The sequence below is a fragment of the Nestor notabilis genome, unplaced genomic scaffold (genome assembly GCF_000696875.1).
Source record: "Nestor notabilis isolate BGI_N333 unplaced genomic scaffold, ASM69687v1 scaffold15093, whole genome shotgun sequence".
Taxonomy (NCBI): Eukaryota; Metazoa; Chordata; class Aves; order Psittaciformes; family Psittacidae; genus Nestor; species Nestor notabilis.
The window spans coordinates 2,258-20,085 of NW_009922513.1; the positions used below are offsets into that span (position 1 = coordinate 2,258).

General features: G+C 35.7%; 1 protein-coding gene across 1 annotated transcript; it reads right to left on the minus strand.

The window, feature by feature from the left end:
• Positions 1-625: 625 nt before the first annotated feature.
• Positions 626-12,930, minus strand: LOC104403499 (transient receptor potential cation channel subfamily M member 3-like; the record flags this gene model as incomplete). The annotated part of the gene is made up of 4 exons (XM_010011653.1): positions 12,857-12,930; positions 11,986-12,190; positions 4,303-4,516; positions 626-750 (listed from the first exon to the last, which is right to left on the minus strand). Coding segments are annotated over exons 2-4 (342 nt in total), but the record flags the coding sequence as incomplete, so codon positions are not given.
• Between the last annotated feature and the right edge of the window lie 4,898 nt (positions 12,931-17,828).

The following is a 17,828-nucleotide window of genomic DNA, read 5'->3' on the forward strand; positions in this document are numbered from 1 at the left end:
CAAGCTTGCTAATGGATGAACATACAGAGAATGCTTTAGTGTAATGTGGACAAGAAAAACATTCATTATGCAGAATGAAGCCTATATCTCTTCTCTACTCAAAGTTACCCCACTGGTTCTCAGGCAGATTATTTGTGAATGAACAAGAGGTGAGGGTAAAAAAAGAGGGCCCAGGAAAGCTTTAGGTAACATATAACCAGCGTAAGTAAACTGCTTATGTATTTAAAATAGGAGATGTTAATCTTTCTGAGTGACTGTATAGGTTTAAAAGAGAATGCATTATAGTACTGTTTCAAAGTGAGTCAGACTTTAAGCTTTGTAATCAGTGCTTTCTTAGGCACTTTCCAGGGTCATAGTGTTCTAAGGATGAAACTTCAGTGTTATTTTCAATTAACTTTTTAACAAACTTTCTTTATAATTTAGTTTTAATAACTGTACATTTTGGGAACTTTTTACTGTTCCCATGTCAAAACAGGTATCAACCATAATGGAAAGCCTGTTTATGTACTGATTTTTTGCTGCAGACATAATTCTGAGTGAAACTAAGTGAGGGACGGAAAGGAGAGGAAAAACAACTGGAAGTTTTATACAGATTGGAGGTGATCCGTGTCCATATAGGGCTTACATCTTTGCCAATCAGATCCTCTTGGTTTTCCACAATCCCCCAGGGAGCTATACCGATGGTGCAGATCTTCCCTCTAGATTTTGAGGCATGATCTTTCAGTGCATCTCCAACATGCCGAATGACTCCTGGGGAAGAAACAGCATAAAATGAGAATCCATAATTACGTCCTTTTTGTTCGTTATGGTATGGATTTAGTACAGAATTCTTGGAAACACCTATGCATATACTTATAATTAAGGAAAGCTATGAATATAGTCCTGTTGATTACTATTACTGTAATATTGTAAGTCTATTTTATCTGATCTAAAAAATATTAAAAGAAGTAGCAAGAAAAAATTACACAGCTCTAGAAACAGGAATGGAAATGTTGACAGCTGATTGTAACTTGTTTATCTGTTCTTGTCTTTACAAACATATATGCACACGTAAGCACTTGCATCCTTCCCAAGCACGGAAAGAAGAGCAAGAATTATACTCTCCATCTCCCAGCAAAAAAAAATTATGGCATATAAATGTTCCCTTCTGTCTGAATAAGGGATGAAAATGTAAAAACATCAATACACTACTCTGTGGTGAGCCATTCTACCATTCTTTCCAAACAAACAAACTCAGTCACCTGACATAGCTTCCAGTAGAGTATTAGAAGCCCCCTGAGGATCAGTGAGAAAACAAAAATTAGCACAGAAAGAATGACTGTGCCAGCTCTTTTCCAAGTGCTTTCTGATAATGCTCCTTGTATGCTTTAGGTCAGCTTTGTCTGTTTCAGTGGTATCTCAAGTGCCATTCCCACTTCCTTTTCAGAAAAAATACTTTTTTTTTTACCTGTGTATCAATAACTATTCTTGTGATGTGGCTGCACTGAAGCAGACTTGTGGATTGGCTGTGGATGTTATCTGTAACTCAGTTCTGTGCTTCTTCTTTGGAGTTCACACTTTCAAGATGACTGGATTGGAATTACAACAGTCACACAATAGATGTGATTTTAGCTGTAGTTTTTCTGCATTGTAAATGAACAATGTAAGAAAAAACTCCACAACCTAACCTTTAAGTCCAGGAGGCTAATTTCCTTCTTGTGGTGGAAAAGTTAAAAAACCAACAATCAAACCTGTACCTGCAATCAAGTATGAATTAATCTATGATCCAGCAACCCAAAAGATTCAAAGCAGAAAATCTCTCTTGACTGCAAAATATTCTGCAGCTTAGAACAATCAGCTTTCTGCCTCACATGAATATTCAGAACTATTTGTTTAAGTTACTAAACAGTCATGGTTATACCCAGGTATGCACCATTCCTGTCACATCACTGATTCTCAGTCCAACAGCAGTATTTCAGAATTTTTTGATTATACTTTTCCTTAAGAGAAATCTGATCCAAAAATTCATCATCAACAGAAAAGACTGTACTCAGAAATTCTGAATTTGTGCAATTTCATACAGAGACAAAACAATTTTCACCCCCACAGTTTGAAAACCTAGCCCCAGAGCAATAAACTGCTATGCTCCAGAAATCAAAACCAGCAGTGAGATGTAACTAGTGCTGCAGAAATGCTTCTGGAACTATATGTTTTTAAAATGACACTCAGCAACTTGATCTTTATTGTTTTATTTAGGTAATTTTTGGTTACACAAAAAAAAAAATCCTTTTCAACAGTAATTATGTGGACTTCCCTGGTTCATTTTTATTGTTTTGTCATTTGCAACTATGATGATTTGAGAAATGGTATGAAGCAGCCATGCATTTGCTAAATGCATATGTTACAGTCAGCCCTTGTTTACAAAATTTCCGTAGTTTGATTTCTACAGTTCCTGTAGAAATCCACTGCAATAAGTGTACAGTATCTACAGTTTTCTAATCTACTTTTAACTTAAAATTTATATGTCTTTGCCATCTTTACTACATTACTATGCTAACTAACAACTATTAACATCACAGTATACAGGTCAACATTTAACCTGATTTTCTTCCTTGTTCTGCAGAGATGTGAGGTTTATGTGACACTTCAGAAGCTATGCCTTTTTTCTGCTATTTATATTGGTACTGTAATAAAACTGAATATAGTTTTGTTGTGGTTTAAGCCCAGCTAGTAAATCAGAACAACGCAGCTCACTCCACCTTTCTTCCTCCCACCCACCATGCCCGGCAGGATGGGGAGGAGAATCAAAAGAATGTAACTTCACCGGCTTGAGATAAGAGCAGTCCAGTAACTAAGGTATAATACAAACCACTGCTGCTACCACCAATAATAATAATGATAAGGGAAATAACTAGGGGAGAGAATATAAAACTAAAAAGGAAAGGGAAAAATACCCACAATAAACAGAAGTGATACACAATACAGTTGCTCACCACCTGCCTACTGATACCCAGCCTGATCAGAGCAGTGATCTGAGCCTTCCAGGTAACTCCTCCCAGTTTATATGCTGGGCGTGATGTGCTATGGTATGGAATGTGTCCTGTCTCTGCTTCCTCCTGGCTTCCTGTGCTCCTCCTCACTGGCAGAGCATGAGACTGAAAAGTCCTTGACCAGGGTAAGTGCTACTGAGCAACAACTAAAACATCTGTGTGTTATCGGCATTGTTCCCAGACTGAAGTCAAAACACAGCACTGCACCAGCTACTAGGAAGGAGAAAAACAACTGTTACAGCTGAACCCAGGACAAGTTTTAAATTTTATGTGCTCTGGAAACTAAAAAGCCCAAGACTCCTATTAAGCATTCATATTCAAGTATGTAGGACCTGATCTAAAATGCACTAAATTTAATGCCTGATAGAGTGATTACAATATTTTCCATAGCCAATAAAAAGATACAGTCTGTGGGATTAATAAATTACTAAATTATAGCTTTGTTACTGCAGCAAATGAGAATGACACAAGAATCTACAGGTACCTGTCCTAGCTCAAAACTTTTTGCATTTATCTCTATCAAAGATAAATGTTTGACTTTCCCCTGAATCTCTCTTCCTTTCTGCCTCCTTCAGGGAGGGTAACTGAGAAGCCACTGCTCAATATTTTCTATCTGGGGAACCACATTTTGCTGCTTATTCCCAAAACCTTCATGCTTTCTCCCAGAAGAGCTGGGCCAGCTGCTATCTTGGGTCATTAGGACACCCATCTGAGATGTTACAGATGTTGTTTGAGTACAAATGTCAAAGTTACTGTTCTTGTTGCATGGGCAATAGAAAAAGAAAATAGACCAAGCCGTCTACAAGAAAGGAAAAAAAAAGTGATACTTATTCGCAATAAAATTTGCTACCACATCCACAAAACAGAGTCTTTCTTCCTTTCATGTTTCAGATCATCTTGTAAGATAAAATAAAGGTCTTTTCTGGATAAATGTTTTCCATTTTATGTAATAAGAGTTCAACTTCAGTTTCTAATTAGTAGTTACTCCCTGTAGCTTACTGTTATAGAGTCTTCACTGGCAATACACCAATATAATTGTCTTACAGGAGGCTTTATTTTCAGCCCCCCAGTGTGTTTTTCATGCTTTAGCAAACCTTTTATTCTCTGGCAGCTCTCAGGCTGGTATGAACTTGACATTTTTCTTGTTTGCACATAGTACAGCCAACACTAATAAAATAAAACACAGAATGGCTTCTTAATCTCATCAGCCCTAATTTTTTTCTGTGATGAACTCCTAGAAGCCACTGTGCTTTCATTTCAATGTTTCTGTTACCTGTGTTTACTCCTCCAGTGAATATCCATGCTCCAGTTGTCATCGCAGCCTTAATGAGGCCTTTTCCAAAGACTTGCTTGAGTTTTGGCTGAAGTTCAAAATTCTGAAGGCCCCCATGCACAGAGATGAGAAGTTTAGGGAGCTCAAGCTGCCACTCTTTGGTCATCAGATGCAGAAGAAGGTCAGGTTTTGTGTCAAAAGACACACGTACATACTGCAGGAATAAGGGCAGTCATGAAAAAAAAAAAGAAAGATTGGTTATACATATGATGTATGCGAATGGATCACTGAAAAAAGGCAATCTATATGACAGATGCACTAACTAAATGCTAACTTGATTTTTCAAAAGTTATGAAACTAGACAACTAGGAATAATGGAATACCTGCAATTCATATTCTGGACAGTTTTTCTTTATTTAGTCATTGATTGTGCTTAGCAATGCTTGAAAAATGTCTTTAATTTATGGATGTAAAAGCTGGAGCAAAGACTTAAGTGGTCTGCCAAAGATGACCTAGGTAGTCAAGAGTCACAACAGAGCATTCACTTTTATCTTATTTTCAAATTAACAAAGTCAAACTCTCCAAAGGTAGGAATTAACAGAAACAAACTTGGTTGTTCAAGCACAGGTCAGTTTAAACTGAGCAAGACTTCTAAACAGGTACTTGTCAGATGAATGACTTACAGAGTGATTTGTATAGGTTCATGAATTTGCCTAACAAGGTACAGGACCAGAAAGTGCTTTGGAACACATTTACACATTTGCAGCTCTTGGATTTTCTGTGTACATCTGTAGCATTTTCCCCAAGGTAGATCATGCTCATCTGTGTGATCTCAAAGAACAATTGTCGTCAAAATTTCTACATGATTAGCATGTCACATATATATACCTGTCTCTTCCTGACAAGTCTTTCTATTTGGGCTCTTTCTCTTGCTATTCCTATTGCTGTTGTATGGTTTCACAAAGCCTGTGACACAACAGATGATACTTTTTCGAATTCTAGTTACATATCAGATATGGGCCATAAGAGGATAAAATTCTCTCTATAGCTGTAAGATCTGGAAGGACCCTTTTAACTGAACAAAATAGGTTACAGAAAGCCACTCATCTGTCAAGCTTCTGATTGAAGCAATGCATATAGAGTTATTTCAGAAGTCCTTCCCTTGATGAGTTGTCAGCACAGCCACCAGGCAGATAAAGGCAACTTTCCTTTCAGTCAGATGAATCCCTAGTTCTAGCTTAATTATTGTAACATGCCAGGTAGTTTAATATCCACATATATTATGTAATCGTTTTCTCCTTTTTTAACATCTAATCAGTATTTATTTATTGCTAAATGATTGCTCTTTTTTAGTAAATTATATGACGGTCAAGTGGACTTCTTTCTAGATGAATGAGAATTAAGGACTTGACTTTTCCAGAAGAAATTGCTGATAGGGTTCTTCGCAAGAATGGGTTGTTAACAGCTGTTCTTAACATTTCTGGAAGCAGAAGACTGTTTGGACAAATAGTCACAGAGAAGCAAGGGGGGCACAGCCAGACTGAAAGCTGAGCAAGAACTTGGGAATGCACATTCAAGCCAGTGCATCAGTAATGTTCTCTGCAGCAGCCAGGCAACTTCATAAGAACTAATGGACAAAGCACATACAATATTCAGGTCTGGCAAGAGCATACTGTACCCTTAAGTTGTATATACATGAACCGTATTCTCAGTAGTTACTCATTCGATTTTCTGTGTGGGAGTTGAGAAAAATCTTGCATGGCACCTGATCCCACTGACCAGATGGTGAAGCTAACAATTTTGATTAGGATTTGAGGGCTGTCAAAGTTCTAACACATTAGCGGAGTGGTCCGGAGACTGATTCTTACCCATTTTGCCCTGCCCTTAGGAAAAGCTGAGGTTGCAAAGGGCTATCCCTTGTTACCACTTCAAGCATTAATAGATAGACAGTACCCTTCAGGGGGCCTACATGAAACCTTTGCTGGTCAAACTATGTGGTTTACGCTTCGGGATCACTGGTAACTTACTCTGTTTTATAGTGAAGACAGACTAGGAATTTTAAGAAGATAATTAAAGTGAAATCATATTAATAATGGCCATACAAATTTGCTGAAAACAGAGGCTACTGCACCATCCAGGATGGTATCAAGATAAAGGCACAAATTGCATCAGATGTGTATTATCTAATCCAGCCAGTGACTGGTTTTCTTTGATTCATTAGCAGTGTTTTATATCCCAGAATGTGTGACTTCCCTGACCCTACCTTCTTAAGCCTATGTATTAATTTTATTATCTACTAAGATGTCTGGATTTCGATAACTAAAATCTATATAGCAAATCACAAAGAAGAACAATTTTCTTACATGAATTTGAAATGTAGCCATCTTTAATTGCAAACAACTGCTTGTTCTTTATACGGCAGGCAAAACCCTCTATGCTTACAAGAATTTATTTTACTTTATAAAGAGTAAATTCAAGCAAAAATAAATCTAAGAGGTTTTTTCATGGAAATTGAAATTTAAATCATCATGGATAAACCTCACTGTTTTAGAAGGGAAATGGCATCAAATGTGATTTTCCTCCTGTGCACAGACTCAATTTTTTGACTGTCTAATCCATTTTTTGCTCTTACAGAGCCTATTTTCAGTTTGGTATGCCTGGGGTGACTCTTTTGCTATTACTTAATATCTTAACCAGTAAGTACAAAAGAATTCTTCTGTCATCACTTTCAAAGTATGCTTTAAATTACGAATAAACACTTCTAACACCAGTTTTGTCCATATTAAAAATTCTTTTTCAATCTTGAAGCAGAATATCCAGCCTTTTCAGTTTTCAGTTTAGAATATTGAGTATTTCTGTGGTACCTGATTTCTTTTGCTATAGACTCCAGAGGCAGATTTAATATGTAAATGTAAACCTAAGCTAAACCACAGCTCTGTTATCCTGAAATTCCATGCCAAGTGTATTTGTCAGCTGTAGAAATGATCAGTTCTAATAACAAATAATTCAATCCCTTCTTTATGGGAGTGGTGCATGGCTAGGATGCAAGACTTTAGTTGTTATATGTCAGCAGAGCAGGGCATGATAGGAAGCAAAAATACCGCTTCAACCACAAAACTTATGGACTGATCTGACACCTCAGGATAATGCTCTGAAATGATAAATCATCATGTTCTAGCTGTCATGCCCATTTGATCCCTAAACAGAAGTAGACAGCAAGGGCGCTGATGCCAATAGTTGTTTTACTTTTTTTTACTGGTTTTCTAAAACATAACTGTGCCCATCACCAGCCAAACAGCCAGATGCTTGCAAGCTGGATTCCCGTACCCTAGGGCAAAAGTCAAAGTTCCTGAGTGGCAAGTAGAATGTACTGTTACTCAGGCACAGCTGTCTCATTAAAGTACATGGTGAATGACCGCAGATGACAGTATCAGTGAATAAAATAGAAAAGATTCAGAATTTTATTGTATTTCTTCAAAGAAAGTATCTTCACAGAACATTTTGTGATCTGCAGTCTAAGGTTGCTCCATTGTTTCTCTCTGAAGCATGCAGGTGCTGGGTGGCTATTTCACCTACCTTAATTAAGATTCCATCACTGCAGACTCTTCTTCAAGCTAAAGATTGATTCCCTCAAAGTATGACCTTCACATAAAAAATAGCCCTCATGTAATTCTCACAGAATTCAGGAGAAAAACTGTCATCTAGACTGAAATTCAACTGGTTCCTTTCCCCTTTTTCTCCATGTAGAACACCATCTTTAAAATTCCATAAATGTTCTTTAGTGTTAATTTACTATAAGAAAAACAATGTTTGCTGCCTTTCTCATGGTTCAAGCAAGTTACAGGAATGCTTCTTTTTTATTTCAAAAGCCCTGATGGATTTTAAGCTCATTTTTACAGTTTTGACAACAATGAATTTTTTTTTAAAGCAGAAAAAGCAGAAATATACCTTTTATATGGCTGATTTCTAAATATCCTTAATAAATAATAAAGTTATGAGGATCTGTATATTAGAAAGTCTAAGAAACTTTTTATGTACAATGGAATTCTACTGATGTTCATTCATGTTTCCATGTACCATAAAAAAGCTTAAGCTTCTAATACTGAATTTTATTTCTTCTACAGCTGCAAATTTGTAAATGCAAACAGAAAAACTGTTAAATGTTTCTGAAACATTAATGGGATGAGCCTCTTTTAAAGAAAATAGGCACTTGACAGAGATTTAAAACCGAATGTTGTTGCTGGATCATCTGTGGTTAGATGAAGACTTGTTTACCTATGTTATCTGATGTCAGCTATATAGTTCTATATAATCTGCTGCATTCTCAGCTATTCACATTATTGATTTAAGTAGCTTAGTGCTGCCCCACTGAAGATACTTTAACAAATTTAACAAGTGGTATTAGCAAAATTCATGCTGTTTGAGAATTTTTGTTTTATGTGGCTGTGAGAAGGAAGTTAATGGCACAGTCAGTTCTATCAGCAATACGTAAACCTACATTGTCTTTTCTGGTTTGGTCCAAATCCACATGTTCTATTATAATTTCAGTATAATTTTCATTTTCACAGCAAAAATACCGTTGTTAATTGTCTGGTGGCAACTGATACAATATTCTATCACTGTATTTGTAGCTTGCAAATATACATACAAAGTATACATATTATCAAATTTGTACATATATTATTAAAATCAAATTCTGTTACTTCCAAAGGAAGAAACAATTATCTGTCAGTCTTACACACATTAATCTTATTAACTACCAGGTTCCCAATTATAAAACTGCATTTTTCATTAATAAATCCCATCTAATTCCTTATAACCTGATTCAGAAAAATTACCAATTCTGCTGTAAGCACAGACCAAGATAATACTACTCAGTTCTGCGTTTGCATTTCTTAATAATTTTCATGTGTGGGCATGCAATTCAGTAAATAAATTAAGGAATAGTAAATAAATTAAGGAATAATAAATAAATTAAGGAATGGGTGGTGAATTTTATGCCAAATTCTTCCCCTGTAGATTTTCTTGAAGTAGGTCAGCTTACAAAATCTTGCTGTTTTTACAGTTATTTCATTAGCCTATAGGCACAATATTAACCTACCATGACTGTCTGCAAAAATCAGCTTCTATGCTATAGTGATATTTGATATCCAATAGTAAGAAATAACTAAGCAGCATATTTTTAGAAAATACACGTCCATGTATCATGCTTCCTTGCTTCTCTGCTTTTGAGTTTGAAAATATACTGTCTGAAAAAGAATGTTCCCAAGATTTATTATGTACTTGTTCCTTTTTCCAAGCCTTATTTTTCAAGATAATTTAAAAGCTCATTTTTCCCTTCTCTGCTGGCAAAATTGGTTGGTTGCTTTGACTGAGAAAACTATTGCCTTTCACAGAAAGCTTTTGATTTGGTAAGTTGTATTTATTGTGGGAAGGACCTTGTACCCAGCAAATTCAGAGATAGGAGATTCATTCTTTCAACTGATAAAACTACAACAAGTAGTTAGGCAGCTCGTTGACTATAATCTACCCTAAAATAATGTTTGGGCTGGAAATATGACCACAAGGACACCTTCATACTGTTTTCAGTAACAAATACACCATAGTATAAAAAGCTCTATATTTTGCTTCCATTTGAAAAAAAATGCACAATTACTAGTTATGCAAAACTCCTTATTTGTGTTTTTATCAAATAAGAGAATCTTTTCTCATTGGTACTGCCCAAGCAGGACAGCACTTAAAGAGATATTTAGTGAATTGTTTAATTTGAAGCACTTTTACCACCAGAGGGATGACTGAATTTCTGGAGCTTTTAAAGACTTATTCAATTAACAAAGAATTTGGTTGTTCTCATGTTTCAGGTGGAATTTAACAACTAAGAATAGATGGCAGAAGCAACTGTCTTCGTGATTCTAGCACTGTCAAAATAAACCCAGGATTTTTCCAGCAATAAATGTTTCATCTGTATTGATCTCTAAGTTTCAGATTTTTAACCACTTTTTGTTTTCTTTTTTTCTGAATTCTTCATGGTTTCATCCCTGACTGCACTCTGTGACGAGATTTTTTTTTCCTTCATGTGACTTCCAATTTCATCTCCACAGTTTCACTCCAACTATATTTTTTTTTGAGCACACAGCATATACCTTGGAGCATCTCCTGTTCTCTTATGCCACTGTGCTAGGATCCCAATAAAGACCAGAAATCCTCAAGAGAAATTGATATCAACAGCTTCCCTAAACCCTTCATCATTTCTTGGCTGCCTAAGACTACATTAGTCTGGGAAGAACCGTTTATTGCTTTATAATGATCTCAAACACAACTCAAAAAGCTCTAGTGATTACCCTTTCTCATAAAGACTGATTTAATGCAAAATATCCATATATGATTAATAGCATTATGACTACTACATCTCTGAATATTCCTCAGTTTTGGTGAAATGAGTCTGTTTTGTTCCTACTCCTTGTGGATATCAAAAAGAAGTGGGAATGGTTTGGTTCATTTTAGTGCTGAGGGAGGTGCCAATTTATTCACACTAAGCAAATGTTATTTACTGAATTAGAGTCTCTCTCTAGCAATGGCTTTGCAGATTTTTAGATGATTGGTTAGCAACTGAACATAAGGTGCCTGTGATACTCTCAGAGAAATGACCTAATTTTCTATTTCTTGGTGCAAAAGTGTTTTCTGGTTTCTATCAAAACAAGCCTTCCATCTGGGTGAACAGAACTGTCCATTAAAGTAATCATTCCATCTGCAGCACTGATGTAGCCATCCGTGAAAAACATCTGGCTCTTGCTAGCATAATACCTGAGTTTTGGATTATTTCTAATCCATCTATTACCATGAGAGATATGAGAGACCTGTTGGGAAGGATTCAGGCAAAGAAGATGGTACTGAGTTGCTGGGCAGGTTATTCTGTGCAGCACCCAGAGGTTCTGTTTCTTCCTTCACTGATGACCAAACCAGTGGCTTGGCCAACAGTCTACTAGGTATGCACTCATCTTTCATTCCCTAAGTCCCAGGTTCTGCAGTTTAGATAAAGTCAGAGAGATTCTTTATTTCATGTAATGCCGCACAGAAGAAATACATGCATGGGTTAGTGTGGGTGCTGGAAACATCTCTCCACCTTAGTGAAGCAATGCCTTCAGATTAGTATACTTCTGTACAGCTCTGTAGCATTATATTATGATTATGTGACTTGCCTAAGGAAATCTGTGGCAGAATAGTGATTTCCTAGTTCCTAGACACTTATTGGGCCTCTTATTTCATTGAAAGATGAACCAGTAAGTCTAGCTGGTCTATCCTCCAACATATGTCTGGAGGAATATTAAAATTAATCTGGTATGTTTCAAATTTATCAGCCTTGCAGACACAGCCAGCAATGGGAAACCAGAGCTGAATTCTAAAATTATTCAGAAAAAGAGGGAAAGCTAACCATTGGAAGAAAATAGAGATAGCAGCACATCAGCATGTCTTCAGTCTTCATAAAGGTAGTCCCTCTTATGCTGCACTCCAGCTTTTACAGTTAATTCCGTTCAGCAATTCTTTGGCACATGATACATAAAAACATATGTTACCATCTTACACTAAATAATATTTTAAAATGAAGTTAAGAAAGAATGCTGTTTATTCTTTGTGAATGCCTTTTTGAGCTAATAGCATTATTTAAGAGAAAAACATGGTTACCATGGCTTTATTGGAGTGGCCTCCTCCTTGGAACTCAATGGTTCCAAAAGCGTCCGTCGGGCTGAGCTGCGTGTGCTTGCTGATGGACCACTTCTCTGACTGGATGTCATTGCGAGTAAGCCTGCTCTCATTTTTCTCATTCTGAATTACAGAGATGCTTGGAGTCAGTCCAACATGTTGACCTATTAGACGCCCACAGCAACACCTATGACATTAACCAAACAGAAAACTTCAGTCACGTGCATGTATAAACTGAACAGGGAAACAATCTTAAATGGCCTACCAATCTTTAAAAAAAAGCCAAAACCTTTTCAACTCTGCTGACCAGTTTCCTGCTATATGAACTCACTTCTTCTGGAAGAACATACTACCTTTTCTTTCAATGATCTTGGTTACTTTGGACTTTCCCTTATTTCAATAAGATCATGTTCTGTTCTAAATATGCACAAATTGAAGGTAACACTTTCTACTGTCTTCAGCTGACATAAGGCCAAATAAACAGGTTTTGCATGGAGTTGCATTTTAAATTGGTAGTTCCCTGCAATTATTTTCTTTTGACAGTATTGACTGTCATGCATCCAATTTAGGTAAATATTCAAGACACTGTATATTGAACTAAGAAGATAAGGATATCAAACATAGATACTGATCCACCTTTGATTTTCCTTTTTTTTTAATTTAGAATGAAATAAGTTTTGAACTGACACTATTGTGTCTCTACGAATCCATCACTCCAGATGTAATTCCATCATCTTTTGACCAAATAAGTCGTTCCAAACTATTTATCTTCATATACATGCATATGCACACGTATATATAGGCATTTTCTTGCAAATTACTTTCATTTTTCATACAAGTAGAATGCAGTTACCTATGGGGGTCTTTGGTGCTGGGTATGATATGAACACATTCTCTCTTGTAAAATGCTCTTTCTATCCATGATTTCTGTGCCTAAAAAAAAAGGAAAACACCATGAGCAATGTTTGCTTATTAAACACATCTCCTAGTACAATTGAAGAGAATCTTCAAACATAAAAGAAAATTTCACTGACTTTGCAGATATGCAGTACACATTCTGTACAGAGCAAACATTTTCCATTAGAACTGCAGTTCCCTTCTACAGTTAAGCACCCAAAAAAACCTCTTAAGATTGTTTTTATATTCACTAGCCAGATGACTTTGATGCGTGCTGTCATCCATATTCTCATAGCAGGAATCACTGGAGAAGAACTGATTCCAATTGCAAAGCTTTCTGCATGATAGAGAAAAAACACACCTATTCGCTGAAAATAGTTAAACAAATCTATTTCCATTCTAGTGATACAACTAAGTCAATTCTAATTTAAAAAAAAAAGAATAACCCTAGAAACTAGAAAATAAATATCTCACAATAAAACTTTTAATACCATAATACCAAAGAACTGAGAGTGCTGTTTAACATGGAGCCAGAACCAGCTGATGTAACCTCTAAAACTGAGTTCAGTGAAGCTACACTCCATATCTTCCCCCACATATTCGCAGAAAATTAAGTAATTTTTCTCAACATAGTCTTGATTTTCAGTTACACAAGAGACTATTTTTAAAAGAAAGATGGGTAGGAAGGAAAGTAAAAAAAAATCTCAAAACAACAAAAGAGACTTTCAGAGTTCTGAATTCTTTTTAATTATCTAGATAGTTCTCACTCCATAAAAATGAATTCTGGCAAGCTCTCTAAAAGATTTCTCCAGATAGAATTAACTTATTTCATTTAATAAGAATATGAGCTGAAACTTCCATTTAAAAATTCATTTCAAACAGGTAAATTTTAGAGAATGTATTTACATAATAAAATTACCTGTTTAATTGCACAGCATAAACAGAACTATAAAATATGAACTATGACAAAGTTATCTGAAAGATAAGTAACGTGAAATGAGCTTTAGGTAATTGAAAGGAAACCTGAGCATCTTGCCTCAGAAAATATGAAAATGTCTTTATGACATTGCCTAACTAATGTTACCTTTTCCCATGTAAGGTTAGATAGTAACCTATTTATTACCTTTACTAACTAAAGTTACCTTACTAAGTATCTGGTGTTACCGTGTCAAATTAATCTCCATCCTCTTTTTCATGTTTAAACCCAGAAACCTAGTACAAATTGAGAAACGCCATAATAAGAATTTCTAGCTACATTCATTATTTATCACTCTCAGTACATAAAAAATATTCTATTACCTTTTTCATTGAACATAATCCCTTACTGGATCTAGTGGTCACTCCTGTAACATAATAATATTTTATCTTTGCTCTACTTGTATTTTTATTCGAAATAGTTGCTAGACTTCATGTTTTGTAGGAATGGCAGACACCCTACCATGACTTTTACAGTCAGGAAAAAAAATAGATATTAAAAACATTAAATAGAACTGCATCTGATTCTTTCTTCATTACTGCTGCAAACAGAAAATTATTTATAGAATACGGGGCAAGGTTTGTTTCATGTTTAAGCAAAAACCAGTTAATTAATAATTCTGAAAAATCTAAAAAAGTTTCACTTTATGTAGGGGCGATTATCTTGAAGTTCTAATTTATAACAACTTCTAGATGCTTACGTGCTTATGGTGCAGGCAATAATCATCATCAATCATCATCTTTACAATATTTTATATTATGCTGTCAAATAACCCTAGAATTCTAGTGTATCATCTAGTAATTGGCCAATTTAGTAGTCTTTTCAGGCAAAGAAAGGCTTTTTATAGACTTTCTAGAACTCCCAAGGCATCCAGAGTGAACTTGATGAACTTCATTTGACCCTCTTATGCAGACTTTTTGAAGCTGAACTACATGAGGAAAATTAGGCTTTTTCTTTTTGTTGACTGTGTAGAGAAAGAAAGGAAGTTACAACTATTCTGGTATTGCAGTGTTAACATTTGAAATAACATACTTCACTATGCACCATACACTCTTGAAATTTCTCCTCCTCAAGCTCCCAGAGTATATAAGCTTTCTTTATCACCTTAAGAACACACACTGATAAGAAGCAGCAGATTTATAGATATCCTGTGGTGTGTATATATATACATATATATATATAAACCATATATATATACACAGTAACTTTTTGACAAAAAAGGAACACTTATAGAATAATGCCAGTTTTATCTGCATGCTTGTTTAACACTAAACACATGCCTGAAACATCCTTTATCTTCTCTAGGAAACATGAAAAGTTTTTAGAATACAACTTTTCTTCAGAATATCCAAAATCAGCTCCTACTGCAAAGCTTACATAGCATATGATCATCATTTATGTTGCCAAGACTCCCTAAAAATATCCTTTATTAAATTCCATAAATTTTGCATACTTTTTTGCAGTTAATTTACTTTGATGAATTTAGTTACTACATAGACCTAATATATCTTTCCTAAAGATGGCCAGTAATTCAATTTCTCTAAGCTTCAAGATCCATTACAAAAAGGTGCCATAACAGGTACTTCACTAAAATGTTTTTTCTTTAGGTATACAAGCATGTTTTCAAAACCCAAGAAACTGACATTTAAAATTTGTTTTCCTACTCTTTTTGATACTGTCTTTGCAAGTAGAAAAGAAACCCAGGTATGTTAAATACAATATTTTGCATTTGAATTTTCATCATACTTTTTCAAATGTAATATTGCAAAAATAATAGCCTGATTTAAAAAGACCTTTGTCCACATCAGGAAAAAAGATCTTCCAGCTTTTATATCTCAAAAAATATACTCTCCCACTTAACAGAATCATAATGCCAAAATACATGATTTACTCATTTCATAATTCCTTTCCCTTCCAAACTAAAAAGAAAGCATCTGGTTTCACTGCCCAATGCCAGTTATCTTTCTGTGACAGAGACAATTTGCAATGAAAGTCCAGAGGTATAGAAATTATGTTACTTGTCCTAGAGTCTTCATAACAAAATTAGAATAACTTGTGGAAATCAACACATTCAAGACAAAACAGTCTGCATTAAACTCTTGTTTATAATGTGTATTAATAAAGTAGTAAAAAGTTTAGGAATGTATAGGAAAGTTTTTAAGAACAGTGGAGCAAGAAGCTTATCTTGTCTTTCTCTTATTTCATATAAACTCCTTTAGCATTAATTCATAAAACAATGTAAATCCCACAATGAATTCCTAAAGTAAATGCCATACTTATACTAGGATTTAGTTTACTTAGATCTATAGGTTAAGTCTCTCTCTTTACTAATGTAGCTGCAAAATCCCACCAAGAACATTTTTCTCCCTCTTCTTTACCTGAGCATCAAACTTGGTGTTTAAGTCTGTCCTGGAGCAAACTCTGCTGTCCACATTTCCCTGTTGCTGGTCATTGCTAATAACACATTTGTGACCGCCCCCTGAACAAAGCGCTCAGTCCATCCGCAGCACGGAGATGTGAGAGAGACCAAAGCTCTTGTGCCCATTAGCTGCTTGGAATGTGCTGCTGTGGGATTAGCCTCATTAAGGGTTCAGTGGATGCTTACCCGCAGCCCCACAACATCGTTTGGTTTGAACATTTAATCTGATGCCAAAAGAAAAACAAATTCTCTGAGAGCTTGGATTTAACTGGCAGAAGTCCTGATGGGCTTTTCCCCACCCCCACCCCCCCACCCCCCTTCTTTCCCTCTTAGAGAACGAGCTTGTGAAAGTGTGATAAGGTGCTCTGAGTTCTTAAATTCAATCCAGGAAAACAAATCTTTCAAAAGAAACAGTGTACTAAGCTGGAAAGAACCTGAGCACACAAGAGAGGTTGCTAATCTCCAAAGAATGAAATCAGTGTGTTTATTGGGTAACTGCAAGAAATCTATACACAGTTGAAATATATTGCAATTAATCAACATGGCATTTTTCCAGAGAAGCTGGGGTTTCTTCTTGTTTCTCAACACAGTTGCTGTACTGTAGTGAATGTAATTTTTCAGACAGTCATAAGCATAAATCTTTGTCTTTCAGAGACAAGCAACTGCACTGTTTTCAGCTTAACTGGAAGTTAGTAACTTGAAAAGCAACTTGAATGCTTACAAATTTGGAGACTACTTCTTTACTGTTCCATTTTGATATCAACACTGAAGAACAACCTTCCCTATAAACAAAACTTAAAATTTTTTAGTACACAGCAAATATATGTGTTCAAATACTTACTTCAGGAGTTTTCCAAATATAAAATATTTTTACCCCCCACCCCAACTTCACATGAATTCCTCTCTACTCCTACATATGCATACATACCCTCCTTTACTTTTCAATAAGGCTGCATCTAACTTATAGAGAATACGCTGTTCACCCTTGGCACTGATGAATACACAAGCACTAAATTACTCTGCATGTACTGTAGCTCTGAAGGGCTAGGATGGGCAAGACCCAGCATATGCATTAACTTCTAAACTTCTTATACCATCGCACATATTAAGAAGCTTCTGCTAGGCTGGTTGATCCATGAGATTTCTTTTCTTTCTTGCGTTTTTGTGTAAAATACATACACGTATTTTTTATGTAAATTATATATGAGGTATGTGCATATACCCATTTTGTCTGCGTATATATGTATATATACGTATACATTTTGTACCGGCAAAGCTGTGAGATTTCTCTACCACGCAGTTCAGAGCAACAGAGACCATGTGCACATCTTGTGAGATCTCTTTAGCACAGGATCGGACCAAAGATGGTTGGTGGAGATCACCAAATGCAAAGAAAGTTGCAGTGCCAAGAGAGCAGCTAGTAAACAGCTCAATGAGGCAAAGAACACGACTGGGGAGTCAGCAAGAAAAGACTGCTTGCATGTTAATATAAGCGAATTTAGTTTGTTTGAGAGGGTGAGGAAAGAGCGAGGG